Source organism: Strix aluco, chromosome 14 (genome assembly GCF_031877795.1).
Source record: "Strix aluco isolate bStrAlu1 chromosome 14, bStrAlu1.hap1, whole genome shotgun sequence".
NCBI lineage: Eukaryota > Metazoa > Chordata > Aves > Strigiformes > Strigidae > Strix > Strix aluco.
Genome location: NC_133944.1, coordinates 22,693,357 through 22,709,093, shown reverse-complemented (window position 1 = coordinate 22,709,093; position 15,737 = coordinate 22,693,357). Strand labels below are relative to the sequence as shown.

At 59.8% G+C, this 15,737-nt stretch overlaps 2 protein-coding genes and 1 long non-coding RNA gene across 20 annotated transcripts in view; 2 read left to right on the top strand and 1 right to left on the bottom strand.

Moving 5' to 3' along the window:
- Positions 1–7,439, top strand: part of RIPOR1 (RHO family interacting cell polarization regulator 1) — a 32,302-nt gene extending 24,863 nt beyond the window's left edge. For 6 of the 9 annotated variants that reach the window (XM_074839710.1, XM_074839706.1, XM_074839711.1 and 3 more), the window contains exons 12-23: positions 47–176; positions 358–498; positions 1,325–2,131; positions 2,663–2,802; positions 3,177–3,351; positions 3,501–3,636; positions 3,806–3,967; positions 4,107–4,265; positions 4,629–4,825; positions 4,933–5,016; positions 5,319–5,409; positions 6,461–7,439. In XM_074839710.1, the coding sequence (XP_074695811.1) occupies positions 47–176; positions 358–498; positions 1,325–2,131; positions 2,663–2,802; positions 3,177–3,351; positions 3,501–3,636; positions 3,806–3,967; positions 4,107–4,265; positions 4,629–4,825; positions 4,933–5,016; positions 5,319–5,409; positions 6,461–6,558 (2,320 nt within the window). In that variant the 3' untranslated portion in view covers positions 6,559–7,439. Of the gene's footprint in view, positions 1–46; positions 177–357; positions 499–1,324; positions 2,132–2,662; positions 2,803–3,176; positions 3,352–3,500; positions 3,637–3,805; positions 3,968–4,106; positions 4,266–4,628; positions 4,826–4,932; positions 5,017–5,318; positions 5,410–5,650; positions 5,715–6,460 lie in introns of all 9 variants that reach the window. The other 3 variants (XM_074839709.1, XM_074839715.1, XM_074839707.1) reach the window with 2 other exon arrangements.
- LOC141929822 (uncharacterized) lies at positions 7,274–14,892 on the bottom strand. Its single transcript, XR_012625106.1, has 2 exons — positions 14,745–14,892; positions 7,274–11,470 (listed from the first exon to the last, which is right to left on the bottom strand). It is a non-coding gene; the product is annotated as an uncharacterized LOC141929822 (long non-coding RNA).
- Positions 14,146–15,737, top strand: part of CTCF (CCCTC-binding factor) — a 36,659-nt gene continuing 35,067 nt past the window's right edge. For 7 of the 10 annotated variants that reach the window (XM_074839724.1, XM_074839723.1, XM_074839727.1 and 4 more), the window contains exon 1: positions 14,228–14,242. The gene's annotated coding sequence lies outside the window, so the exon portion shown is untranslated. Of the gene's footprint in view, positions 14,243–15,737 lie in introns of all 10 variants that reach the window. The other 3 variants (XM_074839728.1, XM_074839721.1, XM_074839729.1) reach the window with 3 other exon arrangements.

Genomic DNA, 15,737 nt, shown 5'->3' with positions numbered 1-15,737 from the left:
CTTCTAGGCTGGCACACACCCCTCACGTCCCTGCTCTCTTCCCCAGCCCCTTCGACAAGGATGACCAGCCCTCGGCAGCCAGCACCGTCAACAAGGCCTCCACAGTGAACAAGAGGTTCTCCACCTACAACCAGAGCCCGCCTGACACGCCATCCCTGCGGGAACAGGCTTTCTACGTAAGTGTGGTGCCGGGCAGGGCTGCTCAGAAGAGGTGGCCCGTGGAGGGGTACACACAGGGATATGCCCAGAGGGTGGCACGGCCCAGGCACAGGGGTGGGCAGCTCCTCTCTGGCCACAGCTCCCCGGTACTGGCGCCCACTCCTCCCGCACTCACAGCTCCTCTTCTCTTTGCCCAAGAGCCCGGGGCAGGCAGCCAACAAGAATGGTTGGTCCTTGCTGGACATCTTTCGGGAGACACTCTTCGAGAAGCTGTCTCAGGGCTGCTCCTGCAGCGACGTCTCCTCGGCCGAGCTCAGGAGATGGCCGCAGCAGGGCCGCGTAAGTGCGAGGGCTGGAGCCAGCCAGTAGCTTAGCCCTGCGCTGTGGCCATCCCGCAGTAGCTGTAGCTGCTCCTTATCTCCCATTCACTAGCCCTGGCTGATACCCAGAGGCCTGATCCTGCTGGGCAGGGTCTGGCTAGCCCTGGGGAGACAGTCCCCAGCCTAATGGAGCCTGGGCTGCATGGGCTGGCCCCACTCCTCTGTCCGCACACCCTCATGTGAGAGCTGGGCACTAGTGAGTAGGCAGCTTGTCTGTGTCCCTGCACTGGCAGCACTGGTGTGCTGTGCCATGGCATTGGCGTGGTGCTGACGTGGTACTGGTGTGACACTGTCATGGTGCTGGTGTGACACTAACATGGCGTTGGCGTGACACTGGTTCAGGTATGATGCTGGCGTGATGGCTGGTGCTGCCCCCCATGAGCTGGTGGTGCTGGAGCTGGTGCTGTTCTTGCAGCCATGGTGGGTGATGTCCTCAGCTCCACGTGTTGCACCCCATCATGGCCATGCTGGAGCTGCCTGCCGTGCTGGGGAGCCGCTGGCACCCCGTGGCTCCAGGGGGTGTGTGGCTGGGCCTGGGGAGCCAGGCTCCCCCCTGGCATGGGGTGAGATGCAGGGTGGGAAGAGGCAGCTGTGGTCTGCCGGCTCCTCGCTGCCCATCCTGCTGTGTCAGCAGAGCCAGGGCAACTTGGCAGTCTGTGCTGGTGGCCCCAGGGGCCTCGGTGCCCTCTGGCTCGGCTGGATCCTGCCCCCGCTTGAAGGGAAGGCAGCCGGAGGAGCAGGGGTGACAGGAGGGTCTTGGCTGACACCATTTTCCCCCTTCCCAGAACATGTTGCGGCGCCAGGAGGAGCTGGAGAACGGCACAGCCTGGTCCATCTCCTCCGAGTCCTCGGACGACTCCTCCAGCCCCCAGCTGTCTGGCAGCGCCCGCCATGCCGCGCACAAGCCCATTGTGCAGCCCGAGGTGCAGGCCTCTGCCCCCGCCATCGAGATATCCTTCTCCCAGCAGCCGGAGGAGGCTGGGGCAGGGCCTGGGGCCAGCGGTGTCAGTGTCCCCCCCGCCGGGAGTCAGCCAGAGGAGCCAGGCAGCCATAAGAAGGATGCGGTGGCCAACGGGCACGTACCCTACTCCCGGACTCTGAGCCACATCAGTGAGGCCAGCGTGGATGCCACGATGGAGGCCAAGGCTGCAGAGAGCCCCTGGGAGCCCGCGCCCAGCCCCGAGGACACTGGGACGGGCAAGCAGGACGTGGACCCCCTCCCCAGCGCCTCGGTGGCAGCCGCCACAGCAGGGCAAGACAGGGGTGCTGAGGCCAAGCCCCGGGCCACCGTGGCGTGGGCCACCACCTGCGAGGTGGAGGCCAGCGGGGCTGAGCTGGTGCAGAGCCAGGCACTGGCACAGGGTGGCACCAGGATCCCGGTGGCGCTGGCACAAGCCTCTGCGGAGGAAAGGCCCGTCCCGGCTCCACCACTGCCTGCTGCCATCCCCGAGGTGCCACGGGGGAAGGTGGTGGATTCGGGTCTGGAGGAGGCCATCGGTCTCCTGGGCTCGGCCCTGGAAGACTATCGGGGGCAGTTCCCGGAGCTGCAGCCCCTCGAACGGGAGCTCAAGCGCCTGGAGGAGATGCTGCTGGTGAGGGGCTCCCAGCAGTGCCCGGGGGTGATGGGGACAGGGCCATCCCTGATGGCAGTGGCCGGGGGTGATGGGCATGGGGCCATCCCAGCTGGGAGTGCCCAGGGATAATGGGGATGGGGCCATCCTGGCTGGCAGTGCCTGGGAAAAATGGGGATGAGGCCATTGATGGCAGTGCCCAGGGATGAGGGTGGCAGGGTCATCCCTGATGGCAGTGCCTGGGGACAATGGGGACGGGGCCATCCCTGATGGCAGTGCCCAGGGGTGAGGGTGGCAGGGTCATCCCTGATGGCAGTGCCTGGGGACAATGGGGACGGGGCCATCCCTGATGGCAGTGCCCAGGGGTGAGGGTGGCAGGGTCATCCCTGATGGCAGTGCCTGGGGACAATGGGGACGGGGCCATCCCTGATGGCAGTGCCCAGGGGTGAGGGTGGCAGGGTCATCCCTGATGGCAGTGCCTGGGGATGCAGGTGGCAGGGCTGTTCCTGGCTGGTGAGCCAGGATCCGACCCCGCCATGCCTTCCTCCACAGCAGAAGCAGGGTGTCTTCCTCAGCCGGGCCTCCAGCATCAGCCTGACGGTGGAACATGCGCTGGAGAGCTTCAGCTTCCTCAACACCTCTGACATGGAAGACTCGGAGGGCTCCGAGGAGGAGCCTCTCCAAGATGAGAGGTGCACAGCGGGCCTCATGGGATGGGGCACGGGGCAGGATGCAGCCCTGGGGCAGTTGGGATGGGGGATGCCCAGCTCTGCCAGGGCGCCCAAGCTTAGATGGGCCCATCACAGCTCAGGGCAGGTCCAGGTCGAGAAGCAGCAGGATCTGGCCCTTCTGAAGCAGCAGGATCTGGCACAGTGCTACCCTGCATCTCTCCATGGGGCTGGCCCAGGAGGCAGCCCATGCCCTGTGCCCCTGGACCCTGTTCCTTCACCCAGCCTTGATGCTGTGATACTGTAGGTCCTACAGAAACTGCCCTCTGTGCGTGGGGAAGGGCTGAGTCCAGGTCTCCCACACTGACCCACTGCCTCGGTATCTCCCTGGCTTGCAGGAGGGCCGGCAGACCCCGGCGCGGCAGCAGAGCTCCCAGCACCGGCGAGACGGGAGCAGATGACACCGGGATGTGCAGCGGCTCCGAGGCCAGCACCGACCCCATGAGCACCGGCAACGAATTCCTGGATAAGGCTCTGGTGCTTCACCTCAACAACTGCAACCGCCTGCTGCTGGTGAGGACAGGGGCCGGGGCACGGTGGCAGGAGAGATCGTGGGGTGGGCTTTGGGTCCCACCTTGCAGGGTGTCTTGCCGCGGCATGGAGGCTGTGGTGTGGGCGATGAGCTCTGTCCCTGAGGTCCCCGGTTTGGCCGTGCCTTGCAGAAACTGGGCACCTTCGGTCCACTGCGGTGCCGAGAGATGTATGCCCTGGACAGGCTGCTGCGGGAGGCGCAGGTGCTGGAGATCGTGTGCCAGCTGACGGAGGAGCGAGCAGGAGCAGCCGGCTCTGCCGCAGAAGGTAAAGATACGTGGCCAAGGGGACCGGCCCTGCCGCCCTGGGGGCTGCGTGGGGCCGGGTCTCCCCTCAGGGGCATGGCTGGGCAGCGAGGGGCCGTGCCAGCTGGAGGGCAGGAGTCACCTGCCTGCTGCCGTGGCTCGGGGAGGCTTGACAGCGCCTGTCCCCGCAGTGGTGCAGTTCTCAACACGGAAGGAGGGCGTGCTGCCCCTCTGGGACCACTGCGTGGAGGTGCCCAACATCTACACCTGCCCTGTGGAGCGGTTCCTGCAGGTGCTCAGCACCCAGTATGCAGCACCCATCAGTGAGCGGCACCCTGGCCTGGCTGATGTCGGTGAGTAGACACCCGGCGGATTTTGGGGAGAGTTGCCAGCTCCTCTCAGTGACCATGAGTGGGGGCCTATGGGTGCCGGGAGCCCCACAGAGGGGTGGCCATGGCTGCTGCACACCCTGATCCTGGCCCTTTCCCACAGTGTGTGTGAAACTGGTAGAGGATGTGCTGGATCGGCGGCTGCCCCGGCGACCTGGCAGCACCCAGAGTGAGCAGGTCACCATCTTCCAGTACTGGAGCCACTTTGAGTCACTCAGCGCCCTGGTGCTCGACACCTACATGATGGAGCTGACAGAGGAAGGTGGGTGCCCTCCCACCCTCCCTAGACCCTGGCATGGGGTGCCAGAGCCTCACCGTAGGGAGCAGCACTGCCATGACCACGCTGGGGCATCACCCAGAGGCTCAGCCATCCTTGGGGTGGGCAAGTAGGTCTGATCTCCTGCACAGCCCACTCCCACGCTGCCTTCCTGAGCACCCTGGGTCCTTGCTGTAGGTCCCCAGCATCTTGATTGGGTGCCCCAGCATGTGTTGGTGCTCTGTGTGGGGCCACCCCTGCCTGGCACGGGTGCAGGGTGCCCAGGGATGGGTTCCCTGAGGTGACAGGGGTGCACAGGCAGCGCCGCTGGGGTCCCTGCACCTCAGCTCAGCTGGTGGTTCCCTGCAGCGCTGCTGGCGCAGAACCTCAACTCGGACGACCAGGACGTGGTGCTGCGTGCCCTGAAGCGCATACCCGAGGCTCGCCTGAAGAAAGAGGGACTGAAAGCGCTGAGCCTGCTCCTCGTGGAGGGCAACAGCAAGGTGGTGAGCGCCGTGTCAGCCCAGCTCCGCAGCCTGGCAGAAAACCCCCGCTTCCGCCAACGGGTATGTGCTGGGCAAGCCAGGGACGAGGTGGGCTGGTGCCACCGCCTGTGGGGTGCTGCCCCCCGACTCTGCTGTGGGCGGTGGCGCTGACCCCCCATCTCCCCCAGGCTCTCGTGTGCTACCTGGAGCAGCTGGAGGATGAGGAGATGCAGACGCGTGTGGCAGGGTGTGCGGCGCTGGGCTGCCTGAAGGTGAGAGGGACATGGGGAGGAGGCAGCAGAGCTTCGTTTTCCGGAGGAAGAGGAATCACATGTGGCCGGCCACTACGGACACACCTGCACAGCCTCCTGCTCCCGGGAGAGAGGAGCTGGGGGTGCCCCCAGCATGCTGGAGAAGCAGGCAGGGGCAGGGCAGGAAGGGAAATGGGAAGGGACAGGAGAGGGACTTTTCTGCACCGTGGGGCTGCAGCACCCTGTGTTGCCTTCCCCTCCAGGCTGTGTCCCTGCTGCCAGCCCTGCCAGCCACACTCAGCCCCTTGTCCCTTCTCCTGCAGGCCAAGGAGAGCATCGAGCAGCTGGTTTACCTGTGCCAAACCGACAAGGAGCCTGTGCGGGAGGCAGCCAAGCAGAGCCTGATGCTGTGCGGTGAGTGTCCCGTTGCTCCTCTCTGCTCCCTCCCCACCCACAGCATCCTGAGTGGCATCTCCTGGTGCCAGCAGCACCCACAGGAGAAGGGGGTCCTGGGCTGGTCCCTGCCTATCCCGCACACTCTGGCTCATCGTGCCCCAAGCTCTGCCGGGCAAGAGCAAGCTGGCAGCAGGCAGCAAGGGCTGGGCGTCCTGTGGCCACAGAGCACTAAGCCTGGATGTTATTTATTATTTGCTAGATGGCACTGAGAGAACCATCTGAGTGGGTTTCTAGGCCTCCAGATCGCGGCAGCTGCTGCACAGGTTGGGACATGTGAGCTGTCTTCGTCCCCCCGCCCTGCTCCTGCCGCTTTGCTCACGAATGTCTCCGTCTTAGAGCCTGTCAGCCATGTCATGTTTTGGAGTCTGTGTGTCTTGGTTGTTCATAGAGACCATCCCCGTGGCACCCCGGCACATGTAGACGCCTTGTGTCCCATCTCCCAGCAGATTGTCCATGTCACCACCTCTTGCTGGGGATGGTCGCAGCGGGCAGATTTGTGTGCTGGGCTGCCGGGTGAAGATCTCAGGGCCAGCTTGTAGCGTGGATGTGTGCATCCCTGTGTGTGTCCGGGGGTCCTGGGGAAGCCCTCGGGATCCCCGTGCCAGTGCATGCAGATGTGCACAGCTGTTTGAGACGCTGGAGCTGGCACAGTCCCGGGCCCTGGCCCCTTTCCCCTACGCTAGGCTCTCCACAAGCCAGCACTCCTGCAGCCCACGCATGGGTGATCCCTGCCCCGTGTGGGCACGGGAACAGCAGGCAGCTGAGGAACAGGATTTGCAACATCTGAATCAGGAGCTATAGGGGCTTTTTGAGCCGGATCCCAGCTGGGACATGCCCAGGGGTGTGCTAAGGAGGACAAGAGAGGTCTCACTCTGTGGCCGTAGCGTGGCGGCTCAGCTCTGTCAGGCGTTAGCCACGTTTCCCAGGAAAGGCCGGGGAAGGTGGCTGGGGATGGGCAGGGGACAGAGCTTCTGCAGTTCAGTTCACTGACCGTGACATGTACTTGCAGGGGAAGATGGTAAATCAGCTCACCGGCGGCTGGAGGAGACCCTGGACAGCCTCCCGAGGATCTTTGCACCAGCCAGCATGGCCAGTACAGCTTTCTGAGACGCCACGCACACCCACCTGCCACCCTTCGAGGGCAAAGGCACCGCTGGGCCGCCCAGGCTTGCACGGACTGGGGCGGGCCGGGACCCGGCAGCTCCCGCTCTCGGCAGCACACCGCAGTATTACCCTCGCCGGCAGCTGGCCGCGGCCGCACACTGCCTTACGGAGCACCGCTTCCCCTGCCCCCGGCCACCAGCCCCACGGGGTCCCACGTACGCACCCCTGGGCAGGGGGGGCTCGCTGCACATCCCACCCTCTATTGCTATTTAAAATACACGAGGAGACCACCCTTCCTGCCCTCCTCGTCAGCTACAGCTGCTGGGACCGGAGCGGCAGGGAGATGTACCGGATTTCTCTGCCTCCTCTTGCCTTCCTCTTGCTCGAGGGCACGTGCCCTGCCCCGGAAGGACCTGCACTTTGGAAACCACACCGTTTCTTTCCAGGAGTTGCCTGGGCCGTGGGGACTGCTGCCCTTTGCCACCTGGAGTCCCCAGGACTTAAATAAAATGAAGTATGAGATATTAATATATTCTGCTGGCGTTTCTTCTTTCCAGCTCCACGTGCTCCTGTCCCTCCCCAGCTGTGGCTGTAGGGACTGTAGTGAGATGTGGCCCCAGCCCAGAGCCTTTCCTGGCCTGCTGGGAAGCACCATGGAGGGCAGGGGCAGGAGGAGCGACAGAGGGACGGACAGACGGACAGACAGAAGCTGCCACCATTTTTTTTTGGTTTGTTTTATTTTATTTTTTATTTACAGATTTTTGCAGAAAAACAAAAGCAAAAAATTCTTTTCTATAATGTCTCTATAAATCTATATATAATGTAATTACAGAGAACAACTAATTTTGATTTTAAACCAGAAATAAAAACAAACGTTTAATGAGTGACAGTGTCACTGTGTGGGTGTTTCTTTGGCCCTGGGGGTCAGTGTAGCAGGCTGGAGGGTGGTGAGGGGTCTCATGGAGCATAACTGTGATTTCTGGCATCGCCCAGGTGCAGCCCTACCCCTCACCTCAGCCACCAGCACCCTCCAGCCAGAGCCAGCACAGGGGTGCTGCTGGGTGCCCTTTGTGGCCAGGCGTGCAGGAGAGCAGGTACCTGTCACTTAGCACAGGGCACAGAACTCCTGGCCCTGCTGGCTTGACACAAGGGGGACAGAGGGGATTGCTCTGGCCCTGTGTGACACTGCCCAGTCCCACAGCATGGCTTGCTGGCCTGCCTTCCAGCGGGGCTGTCACTGTGGGGATTTAATTGCCATTTCCAATGTTGTCTTTATAAATGTGTGGAGGAACGCTTCTGGACTGAGGGACAAAGCTGGGCTCAGCTGGGTGCTTCTCAGGTGCTTGGAAAGCTGAGGATCAACACTGCTCCCATGATGGCCTTCGGTTTCACCAAAAGGACCACAGGTTTCTCCTTCTCAGCAGTGGAAGGAGTTTCCACCTTCCCTGAGCTTTGCAAGACTTGCCGAGCTGTTGCCAAACTCTGGCTGCTGGGCACGGGAAGCATCACCCAAGGTGGCATGAGGTGGCCACACTGAGGCTACATGATGGGGGTGCCCAGCACAGGGAGCCACCAAAACCAGGGCAGCCCTGGTTCCTACTGTTTTCTGTACCTGTGGTGACAACACACCACAGCACCTGGCCCCAAGCAGGATTCCAGAGAACTGGGGACGGAGCTCATCCAGCTGAATTGTTTTTTCAAACCCATTCCCATAAAGATTTGGCACCTCTTGGTGGAAGTCTCATCACTGAACCACAACAGAGCAAAGACAGAATAGTCGAGGTGAGAAGGGACATTTGGAAATGCTCATCCACCCCCAGCTGCTCAGCTAAAGCTGGGGACCACATCTGGTTGGGTTTTGAGTATCTCCAAAGATGGAAATAGCAGAACTTCTCTCACCAACCTATGCCAGTGCTTGACCATCCTCACAGAAAAAGCTTTTCTAAGTTTAACTTGAGTGCCTGTACTTCAGTTTCAGTTTGGTGCTTGGTCTTTCACTGGGCACCACTGAGGAATATCTGCCTTTGTCTTCTTTACCCCCCATGAGGTATTAATAGATGTGTATAAGAAACACCCCCCACCCTTCATTTTTTCAAGCTAAACAGTCCCAGCTCTCTGAGCCTCTTCTCATATGGCAGCTGCTCCAATCCCTTAATCATCTTAGTGGCCCTTATGGTCCTGGGAGGGGAGTGGGTTAGAGCAGCAAAGATGCCCCAAAAGGCAGCAGAGGCGGGGACCCTCACGGCAGCCACTCGCGCCGGCACAGCAGCGATTGCACGGGCACTGCCAGCGCTGCCGCAGCTGGGGATTTACGGCCCCCGGGCCAAGCAGGGTCCATCCATCAGTGCTTCTGGGGTTTCTAAGCATGTCCCAGCAGGTTACAGCCTCCATGTCCTTTTTTCCTCCCTGGAGCAGAGCTTTTTGGGCTGGCTCAGGCAGAATGCCACGTGTGGCTGGACACGCAGGGGCACAGGCAGCGTGCAGCTCCGTGCTAGCGCTGCACAGCACGTGGTGGTGCGTGGGGTGTCGCAGATGGGGCGCTGCCGTAGCGAAACCACTTTTGGATGCAGTTTTATCTGCGGATGGGATTGCGGGAAGGGGGTAGCCAGGGGACATTTGGCTGCATTGCTGCTCGCTTAGCCTTCTTCCACCTGCTTTGGGGGCTGCACAAGCCGCAGGAGGGAAGCACAGTGTTTCTCCCAAAGCACTGCAACCCACCATCAGCTGTAGGCAGCAGGAGATGTGGGATATGGGTCTCGGCGGGCACATACAACTGTGGACAAAAGCACCGAGAGGTGGAAAGTGGCCCAACCATCTTTGGTTTCTTTTTCACCTGAGTAACTCCTGGAAATAAAACCAGCCCAGTGCTCCGGTGGCCAGAGCCACGAATTCAATTCACTCACCTACATGGGTGTCCTCTTTGCCCTGCCGAAACCTAGCCGCAGCCCTGCAGCACAATACCACCTTCCAAGATAAGCTACACCCTGGCTGTAGAGAGATCGGAGCAGGAAAGCAGCCTTCTGTCAGGGCAGGCGGGGAGCTGCAGGTCAGGACAAAATGACTCTGCTTCTGGAACTGCAAGGAATAATCTCATTATTTACGTGGTTTTAAGAACATCTGGGGAAAACACCCCAAACAGATTAATTTAGGAATCTATTGCCCAGCCCCTTGCTCTGAATGAGTCTATGCCAGCATCGCCCACGACCTCTGCCCCATGGACACTGCCAGGTCGCTTGGAATTGCAGGATTGTCATTTTAACTGGAATAAACTTCCAAAAAAAGTCTTGTTTTTTGGACAGCACTCACTAAAAACATTCACTGCAGTTTGCATCCAGCTTGGGTTTTGTTTTTTTAAGGCCTGGGGAGGAATAGGACAACGACCACAAGAGCCAGCTGTTTGAAAAGAGGCAGGGGACTCAACTTTTCCCTCCAGGACCTAATGTCTCCTCCAGCCCTTGCGCAGGAACCAGATCGCTTCATGGCGTGAACTCCCTGGGAGCCCCTCTCACAGCACACGGGGACAGACACAGCGCCGCAGAGCGCGTTTTGCGGCAGCGTGCTTGCTATTTCAAAGGAGACTGTGTGCCAGCACCATGTTTGTCAGCCAAATCTGTGTCAGCGCTTGAAACATCTCCCTCTCGTACGGACGTGCTTGTGCTCAGCAGCTACTTGCTTTTCTTGTAGGAGCTGCAGCCTGTGGGAGGGTGTCTGTGTCACGGTTACATTACCCGTGTGCTCCAGCTTTGGAAAGATGTTCCTCTTCCCCGTTTACTGCTTTTTTAATTAAAGGGGTGCATATGGATTCCGGAGCACTTTGCGGTATTGGTTTTTAACTGCTGGTCTCAGGGCAGTGTCCTGAGGAGCCCCTGCAGATCATAGGCACAAAATAACTGATCAGCCAACGTACCCTCCTCTTGGATGGCATCAGGGCTGGCAGAGCTGCCCAGAATACGGGTTGTGACACCAAGAGCACCTCCCAGCCAGAATGACCCCGAGCAGACGCTGCCACTTCAGAGTGCCACAAGCTCTGATCATCCCTCATGTAAGAAATGACTCAAATCTTGATGCCAAGTCATTTTTAGGGGGTTGTAGTTTGGAAATCTCCAGTTTAAACAGCCTCAGAGTTGGACCTCTCACCCCAGGCTTGTATGAAATCACGTTTCCAAGGCATTCACTAGGGTGCTTGGATATGATTTGAATAACTAAGTGGTCTGTCTTGAACCACAGCAAAGCAACAACCTCCTCATGATCACTGGCGTGTTCCTCGCAGGGCTGTCAGGCACATTACGTACAGGCTCGTTCTCCAAGGACCACTCCGAGGGTGACAGCTGGGGCCTCATTTCATACAGAGACCAACTTGTGCTCCAGGCAGTCTCCAAAACTGAATTTAATGCTGGCTCTCAAACTCGACTACTGCCTTCCTTAGAGCTGAGTGAGGAGAGGGGTGGTGACTCCTGAGGGCTTGTACAGCACGAGGGTGATGGGAGCACGGAGCTAGGAAGAGCAGGGAACAAGGCGGGTGAGCTCACCCGGGGCCTTGACAAAGCGGTCAGGAGCTCCTCGGCTTCAGTTTTTGCCGTCCTGCTCACAGGCAAGGCGTCTCTGCGAAAGGCTTGGCTCAGGCATCTTTTCTAGAAGGAGCATCTGCCTCTAGGTTTCTAATTTGGACAGGCTTGGAGGCTGATTTTTAGGAGCACCCACAATTAGGATTAGCTGGAGGCTTGAATCCTCTGCCTATCAGCTCAAAAGCATCTCCAAGTGAGAAACCCAACATCAATAGGTCAGACCCCCAGCACATGCCGGTAGATGGTCTGGGACACTTCTGGCAGGCGAAGCCCAGGAATAGGTGTTTGCCAGAACAACTTCTGTTGACATTCCTGATACAAAAGACAAGGGACCGTTTGTCATAGGATGGCTGCAAACAAAAGGCAGAGGGATCATTAGCACTCATTAACTCCCAGCCCTGGGTGATTATTTAAAGGAGCATAAGAAGCGATTTTACATATAGCCAGTGCTCCTCTCCATTTTGATTCGTGCCTGAACGAAGCTTTGTGATTAAACCAGGATTCATGGCTACACATGAAAGATATGCCATTCTCCCAAAAATTACAGCATGAGAATTGATGGCTTGACAGCTTAGAATAAATGTAAATGACTTTTAAAAAATTCACACTACAGAATCTCATTTCCCCAGAAATGTTCTTAGCAGATTCTTCATGCTGTACTGACTTAATTTCCTTTTACACCAACCTGTCTAGTGGACGAAGGGAAGGCAATGAATGTGGGTTTTTTTGGATTTTAGCAAAGCTTTTGATAGTCCAACAGGAGTTGGACTCAAAGATCCTTGTGGGTTCCTTGCAATTCAGGATATTCTGTTTCTATGATTCAAATTTCTCACGCAATAAAGACCCCAGAGGTCATGGTTGTGGGCTACACCCTGTCACCTCTTATAATTAATGGTCACTTTTTGCCATTGCTTTGTAACTGATTTTTTTCTCCTCCAGCCAAGGCTGAAGAAACAGAGCTACATCCTCGTGACTCAACACAGCTCATCCCCTCTGGCCACTCGGTAGGCTATAGTTCCCCAGCTGCAACGAATTAATGGTCTCGGCCTGGTGTCATAATCCTCAGAAGGGAACTTGGTCTCAGTTGTCAACGGCCCTGAAAGGAGTATCGATGCTCACAACACGGCCCATGGCACTGCCACGGGTGCTCTGCTTCTTTGCAGAGAGCTTAGGCAGGAGAAACCCGTAAAGCAGGGTCAGGAGCTGATCTCACTCGCCACCATCTCTCAGCCCAACTCCCTCCTCACAGAGCAGCAGCCCGGCAGACATTTCTCCTCTCTGCCACACAGCTCAACAAGGCATAAGCATTATTCAGACTAGGATTTAAGGGCACAGCTTACACGTTAATGTATGCTAATGTTTGTCTGACGGTTTTGTCACTTGCTAAGCAAGTTGGGGTAAAGCCTAGGCTGTTGGACAGCTTTAGGTCTGCCCTGCAGTGACATCTCAAGAGGTGAAAATCTGGGGCAAGATTTTTAATATCAGTTGCAACTGTAACAGCCTTATGACTCTTTAGCCCTACTAGCACGGGTTTGTGTTGAGGTTTCTTTACATTTAGTCTTCTCTCTGAATTCCCAGCCTTATTGTCCTCCAGGGACTGAGAGGTGAGTAAAAGGAGCAAAAAATGCAGCTTCCTTCCAATGTGTCTTATTTTTGAACTATTAATATTTTAATCCATTACTCTAGCTCCACTTCACATGTTTTTATGGAGAGAAAACACAAAGAGGATGCAGCACGAGCTTATAGAATTCTCCCCTCCTCTCCGCTTGCCTGTCAGTCAGCTACAGGTCAGCAACAGCGCTACTGGAGATGAAAGTATGTTAAACCCAGAAGATTCAGCAACACAGGAAACTGCAGAAAACGAAAGACACGCAAGCCCTCATGCTTTCTCATATAAATTCATGCATCTCACTATGGATGCCGTGGCTGTTTCCACCTTTTGGGGGTGGAAGGGGAAAAGTTGGGGACAGCAAACGCTGTGGCATCTAACTTCTGATGGGCAGGACCCAACCTTGTTAACTTCCCCAGAAGCTCCCTACTAAATACCTGGCACCATTCCTGCCATGCAGAAGCTAACTCGAGCGGTTTGTCCCACTTGATTACAAGCCTGAGGTCCTTTGAAACTACCAGGTAAATACCATCTAATTCCAGCAACTTGTTGGCATTTATAAAACTGCCCTACAACTTTCCCAGTGATTAATTCATGACAGTATTGACTCTTCTTTCAGCTTAAGAAAAGCTTTGGTCTTTCAACTGGCAAATCCCCTCCTCAGCATGGAGGAAGACATAAATTTCAGTGCAGACTTTTGCTGTGGCCTTATCCCCCTCACAAGCTCCTCTCCCCGGAGCAGAGGCACAGCCTCCTGCTCTGGCAGGCCTGAAAGTTTTGATTAGGGAAAGGGGGCAGTTTTAGCTTATGTGAAGCTTAGGAGAGGCGTGCAGAGCCACGGGCGGGGGTGTTTGAGGGTGTCTGGGCTCGGGATGCCAGCGACAGGGCAACGGGCCCTCAGAGCCCCTCAGCTGTGGCACCAGGCGCTGGGGAGGCAGCGCGACTGCAGCCCTACCGCGCTCCCAACGCACCCGCCCGCTTCGCCCCCATGCAGTGCCGCCGGGCCGCCTGCCACACCGGGAGACCCAGCGACGGGGCCCGGGGGGGGGGGGTCCTGAGGGGCCGGGCCGGGCGCGGCGGAGCGCAGCCTCCCGCCTCCCGCCCTCCCCAGCGCGTGACGCACCGACGCACGCACAGGCGGACGCCGCGGCGCCGCGTTTGAAGTTGGCGCGCGATCGGCGCCCCCGCCCCTCCCACCCCGCCCGCCGCTCCCAGCCTGCCCCGCGCGGCCGCTTCCCCGCGCGCCCTCCCTCCCTCCTCCTCCCCCCCTCCCACCCCTCCCCGCTCCGGCCGGCGGCCGCGGCAGCCGCGCTGGCGCAGGCGCACTCCGCCCGCCCGCCGCCATTTTGTGTCCGAAGCGACTGTGGAGCGATTAAACCGCGAGCTGGTGCTGGGCGCTAGCGGCGGCCGCGGCGGGGCGTGCGGGGCGCGGCGGCTCCGCGGGGCCCGTGGGCGGCGCGGGGCGGCGGCGGGGCCCGGCGGCCGGAGCGAGCTCGGCGGGGTGCGGGCGCAGGTAAGCGGTGGCGGGGGGTTTGCAGTCGCTTTCTCCGGCCTCTAGGTGTCACGATGGGGCTCCGGTTCGGCTGGGGCCCCGCAGCGGCCGCCGCCGGGGAAGCAGGGGGCTTTGTCTCCCTCTATCGTCCCCAGCGCGGCCGGCGTCTGCCTGCCACCGCCGCCATTCCCCACAGCGCGGCGCTGGGCTGCGGGCCCGCCCGGGCCTCCCTTCCCGCCGTCCCCGCCCGGCCGGGCCGCCGCCGAGCCGCCGGCCCCGACTCCATTTTCTTTCCTTTGTCTCCTCGGCCGCGCAACCGGGGCTGATTACCGCCCCCTCCCCGCCACGCGAGCCGCCGGCACCCACCCCCCCCCTCCTCCTTCCCTTCCCCTCCCGTCCCTTCCTCCTCCCCTCCCCCGCCTTCCCCGCCCCGCCGAGCCGGGCCGGGCCCGCTCCCCACCCGCCCCGGCGCCGCCGCCGCTTCCCCCCCTCCCCCCCCCTCCCCCGCCGTCTTCGCGCGAACCTTCAGCGGGGCTCGGCCCGGCGCCCTCCGCCCGCTGCCCGTGGCCTCCCTCGGTGTCCGGCCGGCTCCTGACCGCAGGGCGGTGGCGGCGGCGGCGGCTGCGTGTCCCTCTCCTGCCGGCCGCCGCCTCGCTGCGCTGGCGTGTGCTGCGGAGTGAGAGGCGCTGCGAGGCGCAGAGCGGGACTCGAGCTCCCTCTGCAAGGCAGGCTGAGCAGCGCCATGCAGCACCGGGACGCGGGCACGGCTGGGGGGCGCCCGCTCTCGCCGCGCTGCCCGGCCGCCAACCCCCCCACACCACCACCCCCCCCCGCCGCCGCCGCTCCCGGAGAGCGGGTGCCTCGCCGCCCCCCCCCCCCCCCCCCCCCCCCCACCTCGCCCAGCGCCGCGCCCGGGCCCGGGGGCCCCGCGGAGGCTTCAGGCCGCCGCGGCGTGATCGGGAGCAAGGGCGGACCTGGGCTGCCACCGACCCGGCGACAAGTTGTGTCACTTGCTTCGACTTGGCCCGGGCTGCGGGCCTCCCGAGGCACGCTTCGGGGCGGCCGCCCTCCGCCGCCGGGCTCTTGCTTAGGGACGGAGCCTGAAAGCCCATCACAAAACCCGGTTTTATTCCCTCTTGAACGGGTTTGTTCTGCGGGGTGTGGGGGGAGACACACAAAACCCGATTCTTTTTGTGATGCAGAAGAGGAAATCGCACATGCTCTGTGTCCAAACAGTTTGCGTTTTGTTCTCTACATCAACTTTAAATTTCTTTAGTAAATGTATTTATACGGTATCAGATTTGGCCTTGCCTTAGCTTTGTGAAATGACTTTGATGCAGGGGTTTTGTCATGTTACACGCATCCTTTTCTGTTCAGTGTAATCCTCAGGACTTGCCTGCTGGTGAGAATGAGCTCGCTTTCCTGTTTGTGACTTCCTATTTTTTTACCCAGTCTTCCCCCCCCACCCCCCTTAAATAAATGCATGGCTCTTCCTCGCCTCCTGCCAGTTATTGAA